Source organism: Salmo salar, chromosome ssa22, assembly GCF_905237065.1.
Source record: "Salmo salar chromosome ssa22, Ssal_v3.1, whole genome shotgun sequence".
Taxonomy (NCBI): Eukaryota; Metazoa; Chordata; class Actinopteri; order Salmoniformes; family Salmonidae; genus Salmo; species Salmo salar.
In genome coordinates, this window is record NC_059463.1 from 46,724,259 (window position 1) to 46,744,315 (window position 20,057).

Genomic DNA, 20,057 nt, shown 5'->3' on the forward strand with positions numbered 1-20,057 from the left:
ATGTTTCTGTGTGAGTGCGTGCGTGTGTGCTTGCTCATGCATGTGAGCACACGCACGTGGGCGTTCGGCGGAAGAAAACCAACACGCCCAGATGACTTCCCAGCCCACGTTATACATTATGCCGTCAGCTTCCCCAAAATGGTAAGAGTATACTACCAATGAATTTTGGTGACGCGCATGACCACTACAAATATGACTTTCGTTCACAGTCAGTGTAGCTGTGCAGAGTAGAGAATACTTTCAACAGCCTAACACAGACTATTACCCGGCTGTACATCAACGCGATAATGGCTCAAGGTAAGATTTTAATAACTGTTTGAAGTGTTTTATTTGCAATGTTTTATTGAATGTGTTGTATCTCTGTAAATCTTCTCTCTAGTACGTGCATAGCATTATTGAACATTTGAACATAACTGTGAATTACATTTTTTGAGTTTCATCAACAGTATAACAACTAATGCATTTTTTTCAATATCAACGAAAACTTGCATCATGGTCTACAAAGTAGACAGTGGCAGATAATTTAAAATAGCTTATCATGTCATGTTATTGCTTCCTAAAATAAATACTTCCTTGCAGGACTGAGCCATATGCCAGAATATGTATCTAAATATTTGAAGCATTTAGAGGATTTCAATATTACCTTAAAAGGCTGGTGAACAATTGATTCGTTTAGAAAACAATCTCAAATCTAAACAGCAAAGTGAAACTTGATCCATCCCTTCACTATGGACCAGGGTTTTCCAAACTCGGTCCTGGCGACACCCTGGGTGCACGTTTTGGTTTTTGCCTTAGCACTACACAGACCGAGTTTGGGAAACCTTGCTATGGACAAATGATGGCAAATAACTTACCGGTAGCTGGTTTCTTTTACGCCTGATACAGTAGGTTAGGTTGCCATTGATTACCATATCCAGGGGTGTCAATCAAAATTTGCCTGAGGGCCACATGTGCACAAAAGAAAATGTTATATTTCCTCGCCATCAAAATTTGCCCAAAATTATTATTATTATATTTTCCATTATTTTAGAAAAATATTTTTCTCCCTGACTGTCTAGCTTTCATTTAGGTGATTATTAGCGAGCTGGACACAGGCAAGAAACTGTATGAATGTAGATCCATGATCTTTTCTACACAGTTTCAATTTGGTTTTAGTTATTTTAAGGTATATTGAGGTTTTTTTATCCCTCAAAAAAAGAATACAAAAATAAATATACTACATGGCCAAAAGTATGTGGACACCTGCTCGTCGAACATCTCATTCCAAAGTCGTGGGCATTAATATGAAGTTGGTCCCCCCCTTTGCTTCTATAATAACCTCCAAACTTCTGTGAAGGCTTTCCACTAGATGTTGGAACATTGCTGCGGCGACTTGCTTCCATTCAGCCACAAGAGCATTAGTGAGGTCAGGCACTGATGTTGGGCGATTAGGTCTGGCTTGCAGTCTGCATTCCAATTCATCTCAAATGTGTTCGATGGAGTTGAGGTCAGGGCTCTGTGCAGGCCAGTCAAGTTCTTCAACACCAATCTCGACAAACAATTTCTGTGTGGCCCTCGCTTTTTGCACGGGGACATTGTCGTCATGCTGAAATAGGAAAGGGCCTTCCCCAAACTGTTGCCACAAAGTTGGGAGCACAGAATCGTCTAGAATATCCTGGCATCCACCAAACCCAGATTCGTCCGTCAGACTGCCAGATGCTGAAGTGTGATTCATCCCTCCAGAGAACGCATTTCCACTGCTCCAGAGTCCAATGGCGGCGAGCTTTACACCACTCCAGCCAACACTTGGCATTGCGCATGGTGATCTTAGGCTTGTGTGCAACTACTCGGCCATGGAAACCCATTTTCATGAAGCTCCCAACGAACAGTTCTTGGGCTGATGTTGCTTCCAGAGGCAGTTTGTAACTCGGTAGTGAATATTGCAAACGAGTACAGACAATTTTTACTCGCTACGCGCTTCAGCACTCAGCCGTCCCGTTCTGTGAGCTTGCGTGGCCTACCACTTCGCGGCTGAGCCGTTGTTGCTCCTAGATGTTTCCACCTCACCATAACAGCACTGGGCAGCTCTTGCAGGGCAGAAATTTGATGAACTGACTTGTTGGAAAGGTGGCATCCTATGACGGTGCCACGTTGAAAGTCACTGAGTTCTTCAGTAAGGCCATTCTTTGAATATACTTTTGGTGCTTCTACAAGGTATTGACTCAGGGGTGTGAATAGTTATGTAAATGGTTCTTTCTGTATTTCATTTTCAATACATTTGCAAAAATATTCAGTAAAACCTGCAAAACGGCTAATGTAAACCAGGGGGACAAAACACACTATCCTCCCCTGTGCCAAATAAAAAAACACACACCCCTCACCAAAGCAAAACAAAAGTTAGACAATCCTCTATTTTGGATGCTATGCTGTAATGCGTAAACACTTTGCCTAGCTGCCAACCTGCTTGCACCAATCCGCTGTAATTACAGTTAAATACTGAAATGCAAAACCTTCCCTTCAATGAATTTCATTCATTCATTTAGATTATGGTAGCATTTACCTTTTTTCTTTTTCTTATTTCTTTTTTTTACAGTGTAATACTTTACATTTAACGCTATTGTACTGTTTGTCATTCCACAGTACTTGATTTGATACTGTATTTATTTTACAGGTGAGGTACACTGTAATATGACATACAGAATTTTCCTTGTCACTGAGCTGCCTGTAAGTTAAATTCACAGCAGCCCCTTTAGAGTGCATGTTATAATGTTGTGAAAATTCAAGTTTCAAGTTTTAATGTCACTTGCAGAAATACAGTGAAATGCCTTTCTTGCAAACTCTAAATCCGACAATGCAGTAATCAACAACAATGTAATACTAAAAATAACATAAGGAGGAAGAAAAAACAGACAATAAATTAAAATAAGAAATAAGAACACAAGAAAGTAAGTAAGCATATTATATATAGGGTCAGTCAGTTCCAGTACCAAATATACAATGTGCAGGGATACTGGCGTGATAGAGGTATATACTGTATGTTTAGGGATAAGGTGACTAGGGATCAGGATATATGATAAACAGAGTAGCAGCAGCGTACGTGATGATTGTATGTGAGTGTGTGTGCATGTGCATAGAGTCAGTATAAATGTGTGTGCATCTTATGTGTGTGTGAGCAAATGATGAAGTGATTGTGTGTGTGTGTGTGTGTGTGTGTGTGTGTGTGTGTGTGTGTGTGTGTGTGTGTGTGTGTGTGTGTGTGTGTGTGTGTGTGTGTGTGTGTGTGTGTGTGTGTTGGAGTGTTAGTGTGCGTGAGTATGTAGGGTCCTGTGTGTGCAGAGAGACAGTGCAAAAGTAAAGGGTCAACTCAGATAGTTTGTGTGGCCATTTTGTTAGCTATTTAGTTAGCTATTTAGCAGTCTTATGGCATGGGTATAGAAGCTTTTCTGAAGCCTGTTGGTGTCAGACTTAATGCAACGGTACCGCTTGCCATGCGGAAGCAGACAGAACAGTCTATGGCTTGGGTGGCTGGAGTCTTTAACAATTTTCCGGCCCTTCCTTGGTTGGCAGGGAGCTCGGCCCCAGTGATGTATTGGGCTGTATGCACTACTCTTTGTAGTGCCATGCGATCGAGGGCAGTGCTGCTGCCATACCAGGCATTGATGCAGCCAGTTAAGATGCTCTCAGTGGTGCAGCTGTGTAACTTTTTGAGGATTTCAAGGCCCAAGCCAAACCTTTTTAACCTTTTGAGGGGGCAAAGATGCTGTCGCACCTTCTTCACAACTGTATGTATGTGTGGACCATTTTAAGTCCTTAGTGATTTGGACACAGAGGAACTTGAAGCTCCACTGCATCCCTGTCGATGTGGATGGGAGCAATCAGCTCCTTGGTCTTACTGACGTTAAAAGAGAGGTTGTTGTTTCGGCACCACACTGCCAGGTCACGGACCTCTTCCCTGTAGGCTGTCTCATTGTCGCCGGTGATCAAGCCTACCACCGTCTTGTCGTCAGCAAACTTGATGATAGTGTTTGAGTCATGCGTGGCTACGCAGTCGTGGGTGAACAGGGAGTACAGGAGGGGACTAAGCACACACCCCTGTGGGGCCCCCGTGTTGAGGGTCAGTGTGGCGGAGGTGATGTTGCCTACCCTCACCACCTGGGATCGACCTTAAGGAGGTCCAGGATCCAGGTGCAGAGGGAGGTGTTCAGTCCCAGGGTCCTCAGCTTGGTGAAAAGCTTAGACGGGACAATGGTGTTGAACACTGAGCTGTAGTCAATGAACAGCATTCTGAAAACTGCACCAACCAAAACTGTCATCCAACATCTAAAAGTTGGATGGGGTGAGAACTTCTTTTCACATTGCCAATGCTGAAACCATAACCACTAAATGACAGCTTAACTTAACAAGCTGTCTATAGGCCATTGTGGTTGATGTCTTAACAGAACCAAATGTAATTTTTATATATTTTTCTGGCTCACCATTGCTGGAGACACAAGTGTTGTCTCCCACGTTGTCAGCTAACCATAAGCTTTAGCCTAGTCGTATGCATCTTCAATGCATCTGAGTTATGTGTTTCAGAGGGAGTTAAGTGTTGCTAAGGGAACTTTGGGCTTTTAATAGCAGACAGCAGCTGTAACTGCAACCAGAAACTGTGGCGAACTTAATTTGTCCTTGGAATGATTTTGCGAAGCCCCTATGAACCCATTCAAACCTTTTACACCTTGCACACACACACACAAGCACGCAGACACATACAGACAACGCTGAGCAGCACGCACACACATACAGACAGAGAGAGAGAGAGAGAGAGAGAGAAGAAAAATTGAACATGTTTATTTTTTTTGTGTTTATTATCTATTTCACTTGCTTTGGCAATGTAAACATGTGTTTCCCATGCCAATAAAGCCCCTTAAATTGAATTGAATTGAGAGAGAGAGAGCTCTTGCTGCTTCATTCGTGACTAGGCTGGATAGGTTGCTGTTAATAGCTGAGAGAAGGTATTTATTGTTCCTGGGATTTACTGTACCTGCTTCTGTGCATTTTTCCCTGACTAGGATCTTTCATTGCCCCAACCTTATTGGGTTTATTCTGGCCCAGTAATTCTGCTTTGCCTATAACAGGACTCTTGATGTGGTGTTGTTCAAGTTTAGTAGACTGGAAGCAAAACAAGGGAGTGTAAGTCTAAAGTGATGGCATGGTGGAGATGGTGACCTCATGGTAGTAGCCTGCTCAATTGGGGCATGTGATCACATAAATGGGAAGACACCCCCCCTACACACATAGCTCACCTTGATCTCTGTCCGTAAATTTATTTTTGCGCTATTCATGTTTGTGACAGACTGTAATTAATTACAGAAACCTTTCCGTTTCAATTCAGACTGCACATTATCTTACATCAGCTTTCATTCCACAATGCGAGAGAGGCTAATAAAAATGCATTTTATTTGATACCAACAGTGTAATACAAGAATGAAACGCAGCAATAACTACACTTTACCATTACATTGATTGAGCCTGCATTGTTTGGACTGTGTTGTCGAAAACAACATTTTGGTTGTTTATCTGCTATCAATCTGCCTAATGGTCTCCAGATTCTAGGTTTGTAGTCCTGTTGCCTCTAGCTCTGGAAAAGCACAAGTTCCCAGCCGCTTTATGACTGAGTAAAATAGGCTTATTGACAACTTTATTTCTCTTTAGGATGAAAGAGCTGGACTGGAGACTTAAGTTTGTCTCCTTTGAAAGACCACTTTTCTTCAACTAGGTGTAAGGTGTAAAACACATGCAAAATTCCCCACGGCTGGTCAAATGTAGAAGATACACTATCCAGATGTTCCTACAGAAATAGATTTCTCATACATGTAGAGTTGGGTAGGTTACTTTTTAAATGTAATATGTTACAGTTACTAGTTACCTGTTAAATTATAATCACTAATGTAACTTTTGAATTACCCAAACTCAGTAACATAATCTGATTAATTTCATGTACTTTTCATTTACTTTTCCCTTAAGAGGCATTAGAAGAAGACAATAAAGAATCTAGCAAACACTTTTAGTGTGTCATCACAGAAGTCTCTGACTTTTGGTCAGACTCACTCAGATGGAACAAACTTAAACACCTTTTTTCAATTCTGAATGGAATGTCATTGAGAAAACAGAACTGTGGCATAATGTATTTTTTTCTCTTGCAAACATCCTTTATGAAATTTAAAGTAATCCATTAAATAATAATCTAGTTTTTAAAAATTATATGTAATCAGATTTTTGTTGTTATAGCAACTGATGAGTTTGTTTTTTTGTAATCAGATTGCAAGTAAGTGATTACATGTAATCAGGTTCTCCCCAACCCTGCATGTAGTTCAAAGTAGCACTCTAACATTATTAAAGAAGTAGTACACTGGCAGAGAGGGTATACAAGCACCCTAAGGCAAGCAACCTTTTAAAGCTTGAACAATATTCCTCTGATTGTGTAATACGGCAATCAGAGGTAGCATAATTACTTTAGCCGTTTGATGTTAAATTCTTTCTGAAAGATACAGTTGAAGTCGGAAGTTCACATACAGTTAGGTTGGAGTCATTAAAACTCATTTTTCAACCACTCCACAAATGTCTTGTTAAAAAACTATAGTTTTGGCAAGTCGGTTAAGACATCTACTTTGTGCATGACACAAGTAATTTTTCCAGCAATTGTTTACAGACAGATTATTTCACTTATAATTAATTCACTGTATCACAATTCCAGTGGGTCAGAAGTTTACTGTGCCTTTAAACATCTTGGAAAATTACAGAAAATGATGTCATGGCTTTAGAAGCTTCTGATAGGCTAATTGACATCATTTCAGTCAATTGGAGGTGTACCTGTGAATGTATTTCAAGGCATATCTTCAAACTCAGTGCCTCTTTGCTTAACATCATGGGAAAATCAAAAGAAATCAGCCAAGACCTCAGGGGAAAAAATGCTGGACCTCCACAAGTCTGGTTCATCCTTGGGAGCAATTTCCAAACACCTGAAGATACCACGTTTATCTGTACAAACAATAGTTTGCAAGTATAAATGCCATGGGACCACGCAGACATCATACCGCTCAGGAAGGAGATGTGTTCTGTCTCCTAGAGATGAACGTACTTTGGTGTGAAAAGTGCAAATCAATCCCAGAACAACAGCAAAGGACCTTGTGAAGATGCTGGAGGAAACAGGTACAAAAGTATCTATATCCACAGTAAAACGAGTCCTATATCGACATGACCTGAAAGGCCACTCAGCAAGGAAGAAGCCACTGCTCCAAAACTGCCATAAAAAAGCCAGACTATGGTTTGCAACTGCACATGGGGACAAAGATTGTACTTTTTGGAGAAATGTCCTCTGGTCTGCTGAAACAAAAATAGAACTGTTTGGCCATAATGACCATCGTTATGTTTGGAGGAAAAAGGGGGACGCTTGCAAGCCGAAGAACACCATCCCAACCATGAAGCACGGGGGTGGCAGCATCATGTTTTGGGAGTGCTTTGCTGCAGGAGGGACTGGTGCACTTCACAAAATAGATGGCATCATGAGGGAGGACAATTATGTGGATATATTGAAGCAACATCTCAAGACATCTGTCAGGAACTTAAAGCTTGTTCGCAAATGGGTCTTCCAAATGAATAATGACCCAAAGCATACTTCCAAAGTTGTGGCAAAATGGCTTAAGGACAACAAAGTCAAGGTATTGGAGTGGCCATCACAAAGCCCTGACCTCAATCCCATAGAACATTTGTGGGCAGAACTGAAAAATTGTGTGCGAGCAAGGAGGCCTACAAACCTGACTCAGTTACACCAGCTCTGTCAGGAGGAATGGGCCAAAATTCACCCAACTTATTGTGGGAAGCTTGTGGAAGGCTACCCGAAACGTTTGACCCAAGTTAAACAATTTAAAGGCAATGCTACCAAATACTAATTGAGTGTATGTAAACTTCTCACCCACTGGGAATGTGATGAATGAAATAAAAGCTGAAATAAATCATTCTCTATACAATTATTTTGACATTTCACATTCTTTAAATAAAGATTGTGATCCTAACTGACCTGAGACAGGGACTTTTTACCAGAATTAAATGTCAGGAATTGTGAAAAACTGAGTTTAAATGTATTTGGCTAAGATGTATGTAAACTTCAGACTTCAACTGTATGTCATTTTGTCCCATAAGCAATTGGGATAAGTGAGTTTTGACAATGCAGCTCTAAAGTGATTGGTGAAACAAAATGGTAATGTTAGATTGTGTGTCAGTGACTGAGCAACCCAGAATACAGTGTTATCTTAACACTTCAGGTGTTAACCAGTTACCAGTGTTAGAACACCAAGCTTTAACACACCATGCAAACAAAAACAAACCTTTGGAAACACTTGTCAGTTAGTCGTTGTTGTTATGTACTGTCTAGAACCAATAAGGGTTCTTCGGTTTGATAGGTTTGGATTTCTAAACTTTAAATATTATTAGTCATTAGCTGTAACAGAGACCTGAGGGGTGCCATAGCCGAGGGGCTACACCAGAGGTTAATGGTTATCTGTAGGAGGAAAGTATATGGTGGGGGCAATTAAGCTTGGAATCTACTGAGTGTAGGGAAAGTGATCACATGTGGTAGGCATTGATAAGGGGAGAGAGAGCCATGGATTAGTGATGAAGGGGGTGGAGGGCAGGTCAGGTCACGTTAAGGGAGAAAGAAAAGTTTATTGCCCGTATCACTTAGTTACCTGCCTAGCAATAAAGCTGCAATGTTTGTTCAGATGTGTAGGAGGAGACTCAGCATAGATAAAGGTTTAAATATCAGTGCTTGTGTGAATATGTCCTTGTTTGATGCAGCTGTATTGACCCTCTGGGAAGAATAAACTTGGTTTGAGCTTTCATAGTGTCCGGTGAGTTTTTATTCTGAGAACCCTTTGAAAACCCTGTTGGTTCCAGGTAGAACCCTTTGGGTTCCATGAAGAACCCAGGGTTCTACATGGAACTCAAAAGGGATGTACCTGGTACCGGAAAAGGTTCTAGCTGGAACCAAAAATGGTTTTCCTATGGGGACAGTCGAAGAACACTTTTGGAACCCTTTTCTAGGAGTTTGGGCATAACCTTTGTCACCTCACATTTTGTTTTCATGTCGTTTTCTCCTGCCAAGATTATTTAACAACAACCAGTCTTGTCTTAAAGAAGCAGGATGACTGTAAATAGGAAATGAGAGGGTGGGATCTTATTCACACACTGAGCCCTGGGGACAAGGAGGTGTACAGTATTTGCTTGCACATCTCGCCTCGCAGGGTGTGACAGAACACTGCTTATTCATGTTTTCTTGTTTTTTCTCTCTTGTGAAATACTTCCTTTTTTTAAAAATGAATCAATGAAAGAGTTCAAGTCTGTGTCTCAATGGGTTGGTGAAGTATTTACCCACTAGTGCTACTTGAGTAAATATAGTTCCCAAGATAGTTATTTGCAAAGCAACATTTCCTGTCTGAAGGATTCCTATGATTTTTATGGCAATACAAGTCTTTCTGTTACACAACAGGTAAGGTGTTTCTCTTTCCACTCAACAACAGGAAGTGAACTCTTATGGTAAGTTTAAATAACAATGAAAGTCCTTGGATTCATGCCTGCTGCCAGAGATAAGATGGCAGAAGGTCTGAAAATGTCTGGAAACAATTTGCAGCAGTCCTTTGACCATTTCTCTAAGGCCTACTTACCGCAAGTTAATTCGACACCCTTAATGCTTTATCCATGCATATGTTTTATTCTATAGGCTATACACTTAATATGATGAAGTATACCATAGCTTATGTACATTTTCTTTAACACTAAAACCGCTAAAGCAGTCATTTTGACAGCTCATGTATAAGAAAAATGTAAAGTCATGCCCCCCTCCGTTCTTGACACTTGGCGCTTATAATGATGTTTAGGCTACTGATGTTTTCATAATTTGACCGTACGTCTTTGTGGTTGGGGTATTTTATTCATTTTGTTGTTATAAAAATAAGCTATTGCCGTGTTCCAACACATATGCTTTTAGTTTCATAGTTGTAATTAAGGCATTCCCCAAATAAAATGTATTGAATATATGAAATGTTGTGTTTTTTGTGTGTTTATGTTTTTACATACAGTATATCCTATAGTAAAATAAACTAATTGAAATGCTATGGTGTTCTAAAAAAAATATTATATTCCAATGTTACCGAAGACCTTCATAAACACAACCAAATTATTGTTTTTGCAATAGCATATATGAAATGTTCTCAATTACACTGTTAGAATGTTGGATTCAGAATGACTGCTCGTTAGCTTGAGGCTCAGTGGTTCTAGTGTTAACAGACATTTAGCAGACGCTCTTTTAGTAAAAGCACATAGTCAAAGAGCTGGACAGCTAGCATAAAAACAAGCAACTCTCTTCAGAGGTCAGTAGAATACTTCATTGTAGTGCTAAAAATAGAATTAAGTGCCAGAATTGAAATGCTACAAGACAATGTAAAGCAACTATTATAGACATTTCCAGAGTAGTAGTGCCATTGGCGGTGAGAGGAAGGGGTGGTCTACTTGGAAGGAACCAGCGTTGAGAGTTGGGTAGCCAATTTGAAGAGGAAGGTCATCAGCCTAGCTAGAAACAGGTATAGACCCAATTGTCTTAAAAGCAATAGGGGAGTTTGGTCCGCCACTGAGGCACCATGAAAGAGAAGACAATCAATTGATAAAATAATATTTCTATAGCACTTTTGACTAACACATTTGTCAGAAAGTGTTAAGCCTTATTATACTGAAGACTGGACTGACACCCCCAAAGAGCAAACAGAGGAACTGTAGGGCAGAATTGTATTCTCTTGTAACTGGCTGGGTAGATGGTCAATCCTGAGGGAATTCTACTCATTGTTTCCTTTCTCTCTCTTATCCGTCTCCCAGCACTGGACATTGCCCGATGGGACCTGGAGTGTGAGTTCAACAACACAGACCACCGTACGGAGCTCAACGGGGTGGAGCGCCTCATCGTGAGAAGGGGCCAGCCGTTCACCATCAACCTGCACCTCCGCTCGGGCGTCTACCAGCCTGGTGGCAGCGCCCTTGACCTCACCGTAGAGACAGGTACTGTGTTATCCCTGGGTTGTTGACTAATCAATTCCATGTGAAAGGCACAAGATAAATGTTGTTTAATTTTTATTAAATCCTAAAGGTTAATCTTAATTAAAACATAAGATCATTTCAGTGTTTCCGCTAGATATTTCCAAAGGCATGACACAAAGGTTCCTGACAACAGAAACCAAAGCCTGGGCAGGGTGAGTAAAGGTAAATGATGCAGGGTAGAGTGTCAGCTAGCTAACTGTTCTGTAAGAGTCAATAGTCTCATCACTGATAATTGGAGCAGGATCAAACAGTTTTCCTATCCTCTAAACAACATTAGACCTCAACATCAGCTTTCCGTATCCCTATCTCCCTATCACTTTTGGAGAAAATTAACAAGTTCCCTGTGCCAATAGAAACACACAATTAGGCATTGCCGTGGTCCTTTTAACATTTCCTGACAGACACGACCCAGTAAAATAATGCTTTCCATTCTCTGCTCAAAATCGAAACAGAAACCCAGTTCCAAAATCTTTGCCATGAGGACTTATTGAATAGCTCCAGTGAATAATACTTACCAATTCTTCCTTGATTGAATGAAGACACAGTCTATTGGGCTGTGACCGATAAATCTCAAGTCTAAATCTTAACTGAAAATACCTCATGCATGTGCTGCTGCATAGTGTGTAACACTATAACAAAATACTCTATGCTATATTTTTCTATTGTTTTAACCCCTTAAAGTCTAAGGCCTTTCTTTTCACTACCTTTACATTTTTGGCTTCTACAGGCATTTCTGTAATAGGAACCATCCACAGGTATACACTGGAGCGATCCAATAAGTCGATTTTGGAACTGGCTTGCTGTTTAGATTTTGACCAGAGACCCAGTCTGTAATACCTACATGTTTCAAGCAAAACCACCATAGTCCCTGTGCCCAAGGACGTCAATGAAACCTGTCTAAATGACTATCGCACCGTAGCACTCACATCTGTAGCCATGAAATGCTTTGAAAGGCTGATCATGGCTCACATCAAGACCATCATCCCAGACACCCTGGACCCACTCCAATTCGTATACCACCCCAACAGATCCATAGATGACACAATCTCTATTGCACGCCAGAGTGCCCTCTCCCGCCTGGACAAGAGGAACACCTATGTGAAAATGCTGTTTCTCGACTACAGCTCAGTGCTCAACACCATAGTGCCCTCCAAGCGCATCACTAAGCTGAACACCTCCCTCTGCAACTGGATTCTGGACTTACTGGCGGGCTGCCTCGAGGTGGTGAGGATAGGCAACAACACATCCACCACGCTAACCCTCAACACGGGGGCCCCTCATGGGTGCGTGATTAGTCCCCTCCTGTACTCCTTGTTCACCCACGACGGCGTGGCCGCACATGAACGCAACACGATCATTAAGTTTGCTGATGACACGACGGTGGTAGGCCTGATCACCGAAGACAATGAGACAGCCTATAGGGAGGAGACAAAGGAGCTGATTGTGGACTACAGGAAACGGAGGGCTGAGCACGCCCCCATCCACATTGACAGAGCTGTAGTGGATCAGGTCGAGACCTTCAAGTTCCTCTGTGTCCACATCACTAAGGAATTAACATGGACCAAACACACCAACACAGTCATAAAGAAGGCACGACAATGCCTCTTCCTCCTCAGAAGGCTGAAAAGATTTGGCATGGGCCCTCAAATCCTCAAAGTTTTACAACTGCACCATTGAGAGCATCTTGACTGGCTGCATCACCGCTTGGTATGGCAACTGCTTGGCATCCAACCACAAGGCGATACACAGGGTAGTGTGTATGGCCCAGTACAACACTGGGGCTGAGCTCCCTGTCATCCAGGACCTCTATGCCAGGCGGTGTCAGAGGAAGGCCCTGAAAATTGTCAGACTCCAGACACCCAAGTCGTAGACTGTTGTCTCTGCTACTGCACAGCAAGCAGTACCGATGCACCAAGCCTGGAACTAACAAGACTCCAAACAGCTTTTACCCCCAAGGAATAAGACTGCAAAATATACTAAGCATGGAAAATATACTGCTCAAAAAAATAAAGGGAACACTTAAACAACACATCCTAGATCTGAATGAAATAAATAATCTTATTAAATACTTTCTTCTTTACATAGTTGAATGTGCTGACAACAAAATCACACAAAAATAATCAATGGAAATCCAATTTATCAACCCATGGAGGTCTGGATTTGGAGTCACACTCAAAATTAAAGTGGAAAACCACACTACAGGCTGATCCAACTTTGATGTAATGTCCTTAAAACAAGTCAAAATGAGGCTCAGTCATGTGTGTGGCCTCCACGTGCCTGTATGACCTCCCTACAACGCCTGGGCATGCTCCTGATGAGGTGGCGGATGGTCTCCTGAGGGATCTCCTCCCAGACCTGGACTAAAGCATCCGCCAACTCCTGGACAGTCTGTGGTGCAACGTGGCGTTGGTGGCTGGAGCGAGACATGATGTCCCAGATGTGCTCAATTGGATTCAGGTCTGGGGAATGGGCGGGCCAGTCCATAGCATCAATGCCTTCCTCTTGCAGGAACTGCTGACACACTCCAGCCACATGAGGTCTAGCATTGTCTTGCATTAGGAGGAACCCAGGGCCAACCGCACCAGCATATGGTCTCACAAGGGGTCTGCGGATCTCATCTCGGTACCTAATGGCAGTCAGGCTACCTCTGGCGAGCACATGGAGGGCTGTGCGGCCCCCCAAAGAAATGCCACCCCAAACCATGACTGACCCACCGCCAAACCGGTCATGCTGGAGGATGTTGCAGGCAGCAGAACGTTCTCCACGGCGTCTCCAGACTCTGTCACGTCCTACACGTGCTCAGTGTGAACCTGCTTTTATCTGTGAAGAGCACAGGGCGCCAGTGGCGAATTTGCCAATCTTGGTGTTCTCTGGCAAATGCCAAACGTCCTGCACGGTGTTGGGCTGTAAGCACAACCCCCACCTGTGGACGTCAGGCCCTCATACCACCCTCATGGAGTCCGTTTGAGCAGACACATGCACATTTGTGGCCTGCTGGAGGTCATTTTGCAGGGCTCTGGCAGTGCTTCTCCTGCTCCTCCGCGGAGGTAGCGGTCCTGCTGCTGGGTTGTTGCCCTCCTACGGCCTCCTCCACATCTCCTGATGTACTGGCCTGTCTCCTGGTAGCGCCTCCATGCTCTGGACACTACGCTGACAGACACAGCAAACCTTCTTGCCACAGCTCGCATTGATGTGCCATCCTGGATGAGCTGCACTACCTGAGCCACTTGTGTGGGTTGTAGACTCCGTCTCATGCTACCACTAGAGTGAAAGCACCGCCAGCATTCAAAAGTGACCAAAACATCAGCCAGGAAGCATAGGAACTGAGAAGTGGTCTGTGGTCCCCACCTGCAGAACCACTCCTTTATTTGAGGGTGTCTTGCTAATTGCCTATAATTTCCACCTGTTGTCTATTCCATTTGCACAACAGCATGTGAAATTTATTGTCAATCAGTGTTGCTTCCTAAGTGGACAGTTTGATTTCACAGAAGTGTGATTGACTTGGAGTTACATTGTGTTGTTAAGTGTTCCCTTTATTTTTTTGAGCAGTGTAGTTACATGGAATATCTGTATTGGCACTTTTTGCACTGACTATTTTGACTCTTCACATACGCAAGTGTTTTCTAACTCCGGTCTCCAACAGCCCAAACACACCTCATTCAACTCATCGAGGACTTGATGATTAGTTGGAAAGTTTAATCAAGTGTGCTTGTCCAGGGTTACAATAAAAATGTGTACTGTTGGGGTATACTGGAGGACCAGGGTTGGGAACCACTGACATACGCTGCTGCTGCGGTTTATTATCTATCCTGTTGCCTAGGCACTTTACCCCTACCTATATGTACATGTAGTGCATTCGGAAAGTATTCAGACCCCTTCCCCTTTTCCACATTTTGTTATGTTACATCCTTTTCCTAAAATGTATTACATTGTCAATCTTAACACAATACCCCATAATGACAAAGCAAAAACAGTTTTTTTTTATTTTGTGCCAATTTATATATATATATATAAAAAATGAAATATCACATTTTCATAAGTATTCAGACCATTTACTCAGTACTTTGTTGAAGCACCTTTGGCAGCGATTACAGACTCCAGTCTTCTTGGGTATGACGCTACAAGCTTGGCGCACTTGTATTTGGGGAGCTTATCCCATTCTTCTCTGCAGATCCTCTAAAGCTCGGTCAGGTTAGATGGGGAGTGTCGCTGCACAGCTATTATCAGGTCTCTCCAGAGATGTTCGACCGGGTTTAAGTCCGGGCTCTGGCTGGGCCACACAAGAAAAATTAAGAGACTTGTCCCGAAACCATTCCTGCGTCGTCTTGGCTGTGTGCTTAGGGTCGTTGTCCTGTTAGAAGGTGAACCCTTTCCCTTGATCCTGACTAGTCTCCCAGTTCCTGCCGTTGAAAAACATGCCCACAGCATGATGCTGCCACCACCATGCTTCACAGTAGGGATGGTGCCAGGTTTGCTCCAGACGTGAAGCTTGGCATTCCGGCCAAAGAGAATCTTCTTTCTCATGGTCTGAGAGTCCTTTAGGTGCCTTTTGGCTAACTCCAAGCGGGCTGTCATGTGCCTTTTACAGAGGAGTGTCTTCCGTCTGGCCACTCTACCATAAAGGCCTGATTGGTGGAGTGCTGCAGAGATGGAACTCTGGAGTTCTGTCAGAATGACCATCAGGTTCTTGTTTTTTTATTTTTTTTATTTTATTTAACCCTTATTTTACCAGGTAAGTTGACTGAGAACACATTCTCATTTACAGCAAAGACCTGGAGAATAGTTACACGGAGAGAAAGGGGGATGAATGAGCCAATTGTAAGCTGGGGATGATTAGGTGACTGTGATGGTATGAGGACCAGATTGGGAATTTAGCCAGGACACCGGGGTTAACACCCCTACTCTTACGACAAGTGCCATGGTCAAGTGCCACGGGTTCTTGGTCACCTCCCTGACCAAGGCCCTTCTCACCTGATTGCTCAGTTTGGCCGGGTGGCCAGCTCTAGGAAGAGTCTTGGTGGTTCCAAACTTCTTACATTTAAGAATGATGGAGGCCAGTGTGTTCTTGGGGACCTTCAGTGCTGCAGAAATGTTTTGATACCCTTCCCTAGATCTGTGCCTCGACACAATCCTGTCTCAGAGCTCTACGGACAATTTATTTGACCTCATGGCTTGCTTTTTGCACTGACATGCACTGTCAACTGTAGGACCTTATATAGATAGGTGTGTGCCTTTCCAAATCATGTCCAATCAATCTAATTTACCACAGGTGGACTCCAATCAAGTGGTAGAAACATCTCAAGGATGATCAATGGAAACAGGATGCACCTGAGCTTAATTTAGTCTCTCATAGCAAATGGTCTGAGTACTTTTGTAGATAAGGTATTTCAGTTTTTTATTTTTAATACATTTGCAAATTTTTTCTAAAAAACCTTTTTCGCTTTGTCATTATGGGGTATTGTGTGTAGATGGATGAGGAACATTTTTGATTTAATCCATTTTAGAATAATGCTGTAACGTAACAAAATGTGGAAAAAGTTAAGGGGTCTGAATATTTTACGAATGCACTGTATCTACCTCAATTACCTTGTACCGCTGCACATCGACTCGGTATATAGCCAAGTTATGTATTTATTCCGTGTGTTAACATTTTTTTCTATAATTTTTCTCTCTGCGTTGTTGGCAAGGGCCAGCTCGTAAGTAAGGATTTCACTGTTAGTCTACACCTGTTGTTTATGAAGCATGTGACAAATAAAATGGGATTTAGTTCTGATTTGAAAGCATTCTTTTACTGGGTTGTGTCCTTCAGGAGATTACAAAGGTACTATGGCAACGCCTACTTGAGTGTTTCTATTGGCATTGGGAACTTATTTATTTTCCCCAATGGTCATTGTGATCTACAAAGTGATAAGGAGTAAGAAAGCTAATGGTGAGGTTGAATGTTGTTTCAAGGAAAGGGAAACCGTTTAAGCCTGTTCAAATTTTCGGTGATAACGCTATTGACTCTTGCAGAATAGTTAGCTGACACTCTACCCTGTCTCCTTTACCATTACTCACCCTGCCTAGGCTTTGGGCTTTGGTTCTGTTGTCAGGAACCATAGATGTTGCGTTTGGGACCCTTTCGGTCCCGCCTTTGGAAATATCTAGGGGAAAACACTGAAATGATCATATGTTAAATCAAGATGAATGTGTCAGATGTAAGTAACAGTCATAAGAGGGGTAGAGTGGCCATTGTACAGACCACAGCAGTTTCTACAGTATCCACCAGTTTGAAAACAGGAAGAGGATCACTCCACAGGAAAGCATGTGTCCTATCAAAGATAAGGCTATCACAGTGAAAGTTAAACTATTTTTTTAATGGACTGTAATATAAACTTTAATACACAGAACAGCCAAGGAAGGAATCTAAGTTGTTTCAGCATGCTGCTGAAAGCAAAGGGGTTAAAAGGGGTGATTCTTTGGCGTTATGCCCAGTCTGAACACAATGGCAATTCAGTTCAGCCAGTTTATCTTAACGGAGGTCACTTGAAGGAAGCTGAGTTTCCATCGTCTTTGATCCTTGTGGAATTGTCCACCATTTTCCAATGTTCTCGCTGAAGGGTTTGGGAATAGTATGTCAATTGTACAGTCTGAATTATGAAAATGTTTCATGTGTGACCTGAAAGCATCTGTGTGCTTCATATTTTTCACAATACAGTAAAGAACGTAATTCTTATAAAGGACAGCAACTTCTGTCGAGGTCATGACTTTTGTCAAGGCCTATTTAAAACCCCACTTTAGACTATTGAGATCCATTGACACATCTCATGACAAAGAATGACAGAATAGCTATGGCCAATATTACTTTCCCTCCAATGGTAAAATAAGTAGGTAAGCTCTAGTGTTTTGGCTTTGAAGTCCTTTACATCATCCCTAGTCAAGTGTTCCATCTTTAACCCTTTCTCTTCTTCATGTCCTCTACTAGGTCCCCAGCCCTCTGACCAGTATGGTACACAGGCCTCCTTTGGGCTGACCGACCAAATCGACACCTCCCGCTGGAGCGCCGCCATCACCAGTCCCCCCGGGAACATGGTGTCCCTGTCCATCTGTTCCCCCCCAGACGCGCCCATCGGACGCTGGCGCCTGACCCTGGGCCAGGGGGGCAGGGTGGACTTTGTGCTGCTCTATAACCCCTGGTGCACCGGTAGGTAAACATTCCATACATCATTCTGTCTGCGAGTGTAGTAGGGGCTATGCATAGTTGAGTGGAATGCCTTAAGAGTAATTCACAGACGCAGAGACGAGACATAGCTATGCGGAATGTGTTGACAGTTGGAGAAATTGCTTGAGCCGTGCTGAGAATTCGAAAAGTAAGAGAGCCAACAGTCCAATATTTTAGAACATTTATGCGTACATGTTTTGGACTCTGATAGGCGCTTTAGATGTCTCTGTTACAAAGACAGCCAGAGATGCAGGCTTACAGGAAGGATCCCACTGTGGGGAGAACAGGATGGCATGGATGGATGGATGGATGGATGGATGGATGGATGGATGGATGGATGGATGGATGGATGGATGGTAGTTTGGGAGAGGATATGATGATCATACAATGGAGAATTGGATGGATGGGGATGGAGAAGTATGCTGTATCTACAATACATGTTACACTTAGACATTTTGTTACACTTAGACATTTTGTTACCTTAGACATCAAAGTAAATAGACAGCAGATAGTCTCATTAAAGATGCACTCTCAAACTTTTGTATCATTTCAGCCAGTAGATTTGAAAGTGGTGCTCACGAGCCAAAAGTGGTCCCCATTTTTTGTGTACTAATTCATCCAATTGCTTACTACATCATCCACTCCGTATGATATGTTACATCCTGAAAAAAACAAATATATGTTTTATTTTTGGGCAATTCATATTATATGTTACAAATCAAATTCGTACTATAAGGATACGAATTTTTTGTACTATGGTAGAATCAGTTTTACCATACATGTTTCATAGAAAGTTATATTGAAAAGAAATTGTAATTTATTAAGCCCTATACATTTTGAAATACTGTTTCCTACTGCAAGCAGATAGTGAGGCACCCTTTATTCCATTCAGCCTTTTGAGACCTTGTCTTTTTCTATGGAGGACGATACTTTATCCCTGTATTATTTACTTCTCTCGTCAACAGGTGATGTGGTGTACATGGACAGTGAGGAGAAACTGAGGGAGTACATCTTGGCTCAAGATGGTATCATCTACCGAGGCGGCTGGAAATACCCCATCCCTACACCTTGGAACTATGGCCAGGTACCAACAGCAGCACAGCTCTGATCGTTGTATAAACAGCCTCCTTGAGGAGAGACAACCCAGAAGTTTGCAGTGGCAGTGATAAAGGCTTGGCTTTTGAATTTGGCTTACGCTTACCCTGATAAGGGAGAAATAGCCATTCATCAAGAGATGTATGTTGAACTGCTTTCCAATGTAACTACTGTACTGTGCACTTTCAAAGGTGAGATCATTCTGCCTCATAGTACTGTATATTTAGAGATGTAGGATCTTAATTTGATCACCCTGTTGCAGGAGAACTTTCCTGCAATGCAGGACATGAAAAACGTGTAGTGTATTTAAAAAGGCTTCTGAAGTTTATCATTTCCATTTTATTCTTATGAAAGAAATTATCAACCCCTACAAAAATGTCCAATAATTATAATCCACATAATAATTCACATTTCCTGTTGCTGCAGGATTATTTTCCTTCTGTAGGAAACAGTCTCAAATTAAGATCCTACATCTGTATGAGTGGCCTGACAAGTTTGATAAAGTGAGAAGATAAATTATAGTTAAGAAGAACTTGTGATGGGTGAACTGTTGACTGGTGAAATCCAATTGAGGCTATTTTCTTTCCACATCAAGACGCTTCCATTGGTTCAATCTGTGTATAATTGACAGATCATGATAATCCCACTGAGATGGTGA

General features: G+C 42.2%; 1 protein-coding gene across 2 annotated transcripts in view; it reads left to right on the forward strand.

Annotated features, from left to right (window-relative positions):
• The first annotated feature begins 242 nt into the window (after positions 1-242).
• tgm2 (transglutaminase 2, C polypeptide) overlaps positions 243-20,057 on the forward strand; it is a 28,877-nt gene continuing 9,062 nt past the window's right edge. Inside the window, 4 exon segments of one of the 2 annotated variants that reach the window (NM_001141723.1) lie at positions 243-297; positions 10,885-11,064; positions 18,068-18,286; positions 19,270-19,388. In NM_001141723.1, the coding sequence (NP_001135195.1) occupies positions 288-297; positions 10,885-11,064; positions 18,068-18,286; positions 19,270-19,388 (528 nt within the window). In that variant the 5' untranslated portion in view covers positions 243-287. 2 annotated transcript variants of the gene reach the window in all.